This window comes from Mastomys coucha, unplaced genomic scaffold (genome assembly GCF_008632895.1).
Source record: "Mastomys coucha isolate ucsf_1 unplaced genomic scaffold, UCSF_Mcou_1 pScaffold18, whole genome shotgun sequence".
NCBI classification, from domain to species: Eukaryota; Metazoa; Chordata; class Mammalia; order Rodentia; family Muridae; genus Mastomys; species Mastomys coucha.
This window is the reverse complement of record NW_022196900.1, coordinates 101,664,904-101,673,051: the sequence shown is the minus strand read 5'-3', so window position 1 is coordinate 101,673,051 and position 8,148 is coordinate 101,664,904. Positions and strand designations below refer to the sequence as shown.

At 43.5% G+C, this 8,148-nt stretch overlaps 1 protein-coding gene across 7 annotated transcripts in view; it reads left to right on the top strand.

The window, feature by feature from the left end:
• Vps13d (vacuolar protein sorting 13 homolog D) overlaps positions 1-8,148 on the top strand; it is a 234,091-nt gene that overhangs the window by 110,295 nt on the left and 115,648 nt on the right. For all 7 annotated transcript variants that reach the window (XR_004121180.1, XM_031379407.1, XM_031379404.1 and 4 more), the window contains 6 exons: positions 383-630; positions 1,660-1,851; positions 2,147-2,273; positions 3,548-3,690; positions 7,483-7,613; positions 7,830-8,005. Coding sequence is in view for 6 of the 7 variants with exons in the window: in XM_031379407.1 (XP_031235267.1) it covers positions 383-630; positions 1,660-1,851; positions 2,147-2,273; positions 3,548-3,690; positions 7,483-7,613; positions 7,830-8,005 (1,017 nt within the window). In the remaining variant the exon portion in view is untranslated. The remainder of the gene's footprint in view (positions 1-382; positions 631-1,659; positions 1,852-2,146; positions 2,274-3,547; positions 3,691-7,482; positions 7,614-7,829; positions 8,006-8,148) is intronic.

Sequence of the window (8,148 nt, the reverse complement as noted above, 5' to 3'; positions counted from 1 at the left end):
ACCATGTGTATGTAGTATATACCATGTGTATGTAGTATATACCATGTGTATGTAGTATATACCATGTGACCCCATTCATATGTAGTTCCTGAACAGACATGTCTGATAAAAGGGATTGCTTGAATGGCTGGGAGAACATACCTGTTGGAAAGTTAGTGAGGGCCTTTGGGAGTAGTCTTTAACTTGTTTTGAGTGTTGGTTACACATGAGCATGTAGTGGCCAAAGCCCGTTAAACCCCAGTATTCAGAGCTATATCTCAGTAGATATATTTTCATCAAAATCTGTCCAATTGAGCTGAACTATTTTTTCATTATTTAGCTCAGGAAAAATATTGCAGCTCTTAATTCAGACTGATGGTTTTCATGTGATTTGTCTTTACAGGTTTTGTGTAGCCATAAAGAAGGAGAATTATCCAGATTACATGCCCTCAAACATATTTTCTGACAGTGCAAAACAGATTTTCAGACAGCCTGGGCATACTATATACCTCCTACCAACAGTGGTCATCTGCAACTTGCTGCCTTGCGAGCTTGACTTCTATGTGAAAGGAATGCCAATAAATGGGACCCTGAAACCTGGCAAAGAGGCAGCCCTCCCCACGGCTGATACATCTCAGAACATTGAACTGGGTAAGGCTGCCTTAGCATCATTTGTAGTAATCCTATAAAAAATACCAGGGAATATTTGTGAGCATTCTGAGCCCCTTGTAGAAATCAAGTTGCATGTAATATCTCAGTGAACCAACTCAGAGCCAAGGACTTAGCTAGGAAGCAGTCAACAGAGTGCTCTTTCGCTGGGCAGTGGTGGCATATGCCTTTAATCCCAGCACTTGGGAGGCAGAGGCAGGCGGATTTCTGAGTTCGAGGCCAGCCTGGTCTACAGAGTGAGTTCCAGGACAGCCAGGGTTATACAGAGAAACCCTGTCTCAAAAAATAACCAAAAAAAAAAAAAAAACCCAAGAGTGCTCTTTCTTGTGTGTGAGTATAGGGAATGGTTCCATCTTTTCACACCATGTAGAGTGGGAAGAAGCAAATGTTTATCTGCACTCAGGTCTTCAGACAGAAGGCAGGCTCTTGACCTGTGCCCTCATGTAATCCTTACAACATCACTTATTTGGCCCGTTTTATTGATGCAGCGATGAAGGTTGCAATGTTTATTACATTGAGTAATGTTCCTTTGTAAGGGTCTAGGTAGAGAATAGCCAAGTTGACATCAGTGAGCATAAAGTTATTGGGGCCTTCAAGCAACTCTAGGATTAGAATAGTGAACTTAAGTTTACTTAAGGGGTCAAATCACATCTTCATCACTAGATATGAACCTCAGCACTCAGGAGAGAGGCAGGCAGATGTCTGAGTTCAAGGCCAGCCTGGTCTATAGAGCAAGTTCCAGGACATTCTGGGCCACACAGAGAGAAAAGCTGTTTCAAAAAATAAATGATACAAAGAATACCACACATGTTCATCATGCTACACAGAGTTCTGAACTTGACTAGTGGACCCTAGGTTACTTCATATTTGTTCTTATGTAACAGGCCTTGAGGCTTCTACCTTGTAGATCCTTAGGTTTTTCTCTAGAAGGACTCCAGTTTTCTTCTGTTACAGGCTATTTTTGACAAATTTAAGTGCATGTCCAGAAAAGCCAATGTCTTATACCTTTAGGGGTGTCACTGGAAAACTTTCCACTTTGTAAAGAGTTGCTCATTCCACCTGGGACGCAGAACTACATGGTCAGAATGCGACTCTATGACATCAACCGGCGGCAGCTTAACCTCACCATCCGAATTGCTTGTCGTGCAGAGGGATCCTTAAAGATCTTCATTTCCGCACCGTATTGGCTAATCAACAAGACAGGTACACTCTGAGACCATTCAAGTAGACCTTTGACATGGGAATTTGGATACCTTTGCACAGCTGACTAACTGAAGCCATTGTAGACAGATTACTCCAGCTGTCTGATCTACTCAGTCTTCCCTACTATATATGACCATTGTCAAGCTGCTCATTAGGTGTTCTTCAAAGAGTGTGCTGGGCCCACTGATAAATTCCTTTCTACTGCTTCCCCAAGGTGATTGCACCCTTTAGCTATTAGCATGCTTCATGGGTAGACTGGGTGGGAATGATATAAACTTTTCCCTCCTTTCTAAAGGGTTACCACTGATCTTCAGACAGGACAATGCAAAGACAGATGCTGCGGGCCAGTTTGAGGAGCATGAGTTGGCACGGAGCCTGAGCCCTCTCCTATTCTGCTATGCTGACAAAGAACAGCCAAACCTGTAAGTGTGGCTATGTATGGGAGGGGCAGTGAGCTAGCCGGCATGGGAGGTCGGCAAGGCCAGGAGCTACCTGTTTAAGTAGAACTGTCCTACAGTCCACAGGCTTGCCTTGGTAGCAGTAGAGTCCTAACTTAAAAGGAATTTTTATTTTTAAATCTAAGTCATATGTTATTTGATATGAAGACTAAGACAATTTGTGAGTTTGCAGTGAAAGGCAGTCTGGTTTTATTGAAGTAGGACTCTTATTTGTAACTGTGCCATGGAAGAGGGACTGGTCATTCCTGTCTCTTCCCGCCATCTCCTTTCTGCTAGAAGCTCTGTTCCCTGGAGAGGAGTGGCATTAGGGAGGAGACAGTCTATCCTTGGTGAAGTCTTCAGCCCATGAATCCAGCTGAGGCTATTTATGGGAAGTTTGCAAATCCCAAATGTGCTGTGGTACCATCTCAAAATTCACGGGAATCTTCGGGTGGGGATAGCACTTGTTAAGTGAGGTGTCTTTTTAAGGTATATAGGGACATTAATTTACTTTTGTTGGTTTTGGTATTCTGTTTTCCTCAGGAGTTTATAGCCCCAGTCTAAAGATAATGGGGGTGTCCCATATCTCTAAACATTATCTGTAGGGTACTGCTGAATTCTTACATGAAGGTCATCCCCAGTGTACTCCAATGGATGCAGATGTTCAAACCACAGCCAGCCTAAGTCAAGAGAAGGCTTGTAGTTAGAGAGTTGTGACTATTGGAGGAGACACAGCCAGACAAGTGACACATCCAGGCGTCTCTCTCCTCAGAGGCACAGAGATGGTGTTACCTGCCTAAGGCCACATTATTTGTTTGTGCCAGAGCTGGAGCACACATTCTGGAGTTGTTTCCCAGTTCTGTGATGAGACCCCAGCTACTTAATCAGTGCTCTACCATTGTGATCATACTGGTTCCTGGAAAGGCCCGCCCCCTCCCCCAATCCCCAGCTGTCTCACTTTACAGTGTTTGCTCAGGGTTTTCCCCCAAGTCTTTGGATTTTAAGGAACAAGATTATAGCAGATGGCTGGCTTATGGAGGCTTATGGAGTACTGGCATTTTCTCCCAAAGTGCTTAGCTGCAGTTTTCAGTCATTCCACACACTGCTGTGCTATGGCTTCCTCTGGAGTTGTCTTGCAGCGCTTGGTGTTCACAGGAAGTAAGGTGTGAGTCAGTGTGAGAGACCTAATCTGGTGGCAGCCTCAGGGTTTCCTTGTTCAGTTGTGGAGGTCTCCATGTTTGCTCTTCTTCCCATTACAGCTGTACCATGAGAATTGGAAGAGGGATTCATCCAGAAGGCATGCCTGGCTGGTGTCAGGGCTTCTCCTTGGATGGTGGTAGTGGTGTCCGAGCTTTGAAAGTCATCCAGCAAGGAAATCGTCCAGGTCTCATCTACAACATTGGTGAGTTATGATTGGGGCTGAGGGAGGATTGGGACCATTGGCCAAAGACCCCAGTTCTCCATGAGTAAACCAGCTATGCGTCTTGGCCTGGCAAGAAGTACAGGTTTTCTGATTTGACTATGGTCATATATTTCTTCTCTGAATGCTAGATTGATATCTACATAGATCTGTTCTCTGAAACACCTTTTGTTTTTTAAGGGAATAATAAAAACACTTAAAACGCTTCCATCCTCCAAGTGTTCCTACACATGAATTCAAACTTAGAAACTCTGAGCAGGTCAGAAGGATTCACGTGGGACTGAAGTAGAGAGTTTGAGTGTTGGTCCAGATGCATCAGGCAGTTAGAGAAGCAGAGAAGTCCAGAAGTAGGACATTGGTGTGTGAATTTGAGGCAGGAAATAAAACACAATGTACCCAGGGATGTTATCATCAGAAGGCCCCCAACTTGCATGTCTTTCTGTTTGTGGCAAGGAGAATTCTGTACCCATATCCCTCAGAGCCACCTGAGGACACATGGAACATTTCGTTAAGGTCCAGGGTCTGTTGGATTTAAGTATTCCCCAGGTTTAATATGTTAACAGTGTGCCTTTGTAATAAATCATTTCCAGGGACTTCACAGCCATATTTATCTAGACCGGAACTGCCTGGTCCTGCAGAGCTTTCTGTAGTTCTGGGAGTGCACTATCCAGTACAGTAGCACAAGCTACTTGCAGTGCCTGCATGCTAGTTCCTGAGAAAGATGGCTGTGTAACTAAGAGAAGCAGCAGCTTTTCATTTTAGGCAACTTTTTATTTTTTTAAGATTTATTTTATTTGTATGGGTGTTTTGCATGCCTTATAGCATGTGTTCCATGTGCATATGTCGTGCCTCAGGAGGCCAGAAGAGGTCATAGGAGTCTCTAGAACACTGTCAGCGTTGGTGTTGGTCTAGATAGTTTTTAGGATGAAGATGTATGATGGTCCAGTTTGTTCTGAATCCTACAGAAAATAGGGTAGATTAAAATCTTTAGGGTTTCCAAAATTTTATTTATTCATTTGTTTGTTTGTTTATTTAGTTTGTTTGTGAGAGAGGAATTATCCAGGTGTAGTTTCCTTTTCACATTGCTTAACTTGGGTTTGTATTCATGCTCCCATTCAAGCTGCCTCCTTGCTGTGGACATAAAGAGCTTTATTTGAACTGAAGAGAGTATTCTTCTCATATTTGTCTGATCCACTCCTTAAGTTGGCAAGGCTGCCTCACGCTGGGCTTGGCTTTCTGCTGGCTGTCTTGCCCTTAATTTATTTTCCAAAGCAAGGTACCCAGATTGGCTGGAAGCTATAATCAGGACAGATCTGGGAAGAGAAAGCAATGGAGGTTACTCTTTTAGCACAGCTTCTGCTAAGAGTCACAGTGTTATGGCAAGAAGCAAGTGGAGCAGTGAGTACCCATGTAAATGTGCTTGCATGTGTGACCATGTCTGCAGGAGTAGCCATGAACGCATGTGTGACCGTGTCCTCAGGAGTAGCCATGAACGCATGTGTGACCGTGTCTGAAGGAGTGGCCATGAACACATGTGTGACCGTGTCCTCAGGAGTAGCCATGAACGCATGTGTGACCGTGTCCGCAGGAGTAGCCATGAACGCATGTGTGACCGTGTCCGCAGGAGTAGCCATGAACGCATGTGTGACCGTGTCCGCGGGAGTAGCCATGAACGCATGTGTGACCGTGTCCTCGGGAGTAGCCATGAACGCATGTGTGACCGTGTCCGCGGGAGTAGCCATGAACGCATGTGTGACCGTGTCCGCGGGAGTAGCCATGAACGCATGTGTGACCGTGTCCGCGGGAGTAGCCATGAATGCATGTGTGACCGTGTCCGCAGGAGTAGCCATGAACGCATGTGTGACCGTGTCCGCAGGAGTAGCCATAAATGCTTGTGTAACCTTTGAGTATCTTTTAATATGTGTGCTAGGAGAGTTCTTCACAGATCTGTTATCTGAGTTTGTCGTTCTTCCAAGTGAAGGTATAGAAGAATGGGCCAAGATGGATCTTGGTCAAGTTTGTTACATTTGTGTATGTGTTGTCAATGCAATCTCTGAACTGTGTTACAACCAGCTATCTCTTGGAAATGTTTACAGCACAATCCCAAACAGAAAATCTGGGAACATGTACCTTGAAAACAAAGGATTTTGTGTGTATTTTGATCTCTATTGGGGGGGAGGGCGTCTGCCAGGGCAAACTAGGAAGGGAAACACAAAGCCACCTTTTTCCAAAAATAGAGTCTGTGCTGCTCTGGCTGGCTATTTGTACTTGCAAATTAAGCACAGCTTTTGAAGTGCATTTGTATTAGTTAAGATCTTCTGACTCTAATGCTGTTGCTTTCTGGTAACTAAAGCTTTTCTTTTTGTCCCAGAAGAAAGTAGGTTGTGGCCATCACCCTAGAGCTATGTGGTTTTTTTCTTAGGTAAGAGTTCCAGAGACACTTTGAAGAGACTGCTCAGACTCTTGAAATCAGCAGACTTCTCAGGCCTGTTCAAGGCACGTTAAGGAGACAGTAGATTGCAGTGCCTATAACTGGGAGGGATGTCAGCCCTAGGCCACGCCCCGCCTGAATCCCCAGCCTTGCTTTCTACAGCTGGACGACTCCACCTCTCATGCCTTAGTTACCTCAGCTGTACAGTGGAAGTGATTGGGCTAATGCTCTTATTCCAGAGAGGTATTAGAAGAATTAAGTGTACAGCCACAGAGAGGGCTTAGTGTGTATGATGGGGTCAGTGAGTATCAGGCTATGGGCATAAATGGAACTCAGCACAGTGCTTTGGACTTGTTTCTTGTATTTATTGTCATAGTGAATGAGTGAGTCTTCCCACTGACTTATATTTTTAAAAACCTGTCATCAGATTTTACAAGGCAACTTAGTGCGACTTCAATTTCTTTATGTGAAACTTGTTTTGTGATTTTTTTTTTAGTTTGTACTAAATAGGGAAGACCTATTTTTTAATGAATAAATACATCCTACCATCAAATATAAGTTGAATTAGTAAGGAGGGAAGACCTTTTTTTTATTGAATAAATAAATCCTTGTATTATCCATGAGTTGGTTTATTGGACAGTAGGCTAAAATTACTAGAGGGTATTCTAGCTAGAGTGCTTGACTGAGTTCAGGTTGGTTCAGAATCTAACTAAGTAGTCAGAGATTTCCACTCTGTCCTTTAACAAAGGCAGGTTTTCTAGGGTGAAGTTTGTGTCCCAAGTGAAAGCATCATTGTAGCACATGGATCTGTCTAAGTGCTCTGGTTCATAAGCAGAAAGTTAAGCTTTGTGTGATCAAACACTTGTGTGCCTTGGCTGCTGTTGTAATGGTACTCAGGGTAAAGAAACTAGGAATTAAAAGGATATGGAACTGCCCCTGAGACTTCTAACACTCATCTGTTTATTTTGTCTACACACATGTTTTTGCTGGTGGTGCATGTGTGGAGGTCAGGGGACAAGCTGTAGGAGTCTGTTCTCTTTCTGTATTCTGAGTTCCAGGGATCAAACTGAAGTTGTCAGACTTGGTGGCAAGCACCTGTAACCACTTAGCCATCTTGCCAGCTCTCCTCCTTAAGACTCTCTAAAGCCTAAATGAGAATAAGGAACAATAATACATTGTGAGCAGTTGCTATTTCCATTCCATTCTAGAAAGGTTTCATACCTTCTCCAGGTGTCATACTTATTTGCTCAGAAGAACTAAAGAATTATGAAAGCTATTCATTTTTGTCAGACCAAGAATGTTCTGTCATGATTAATCGATGAAATGGTTCTTGTCATTTGTAGGTATTGATGTCAAGAAAGGCCGAGGTCGCTATATTGACACTTGTATGGTCATCTTTGCCCCTCGTTACCTATTAGATAATAAATCATCTCACAAGCTTGCATTCGCACAAAGGGAATTTGCCCGGGGACAGGTAAGCAGTTTGCTTTGATGAATGGCTAGAGCTTGTTTAATAACATGGAGTTTAATGTTGAGGCTTGCTTCTCATCAAGACTATATGTTTTGTGTTGTGAATGACCCAACAGCTCCTGTGTAGGATAGGGCTCAGAGTAGGCACTTGGTAAGAAAGGTATGTGACTTGTTCAAGTATTGAGTAGATTCACTAAAACCTATGATCTGTGTGTTTTAGGGAACAGCCAATCCCAATGGCTACATTTCCACCTTGCCTGGATCTAGTGTGGTCTTCCACTGGCCTCGCAATGACTACGATCAGCTGTTGTGTGTCAGGTTGATGGACGTTCCTAATTGTATTTGGTCTGGAGGCTTTGAAGTCAATAAGAATAATTCCTTCCATATCAACATGAGGTAAGTCTGAGGCTTAAAAGAGACAAACATAGCTTTGTTTGAGGCACATTAATTTTACACACACACACATACACACACACACACACACACACACAAACACACACATATACACACACCTTGTGAAATTATGGCTCAAATAGAGT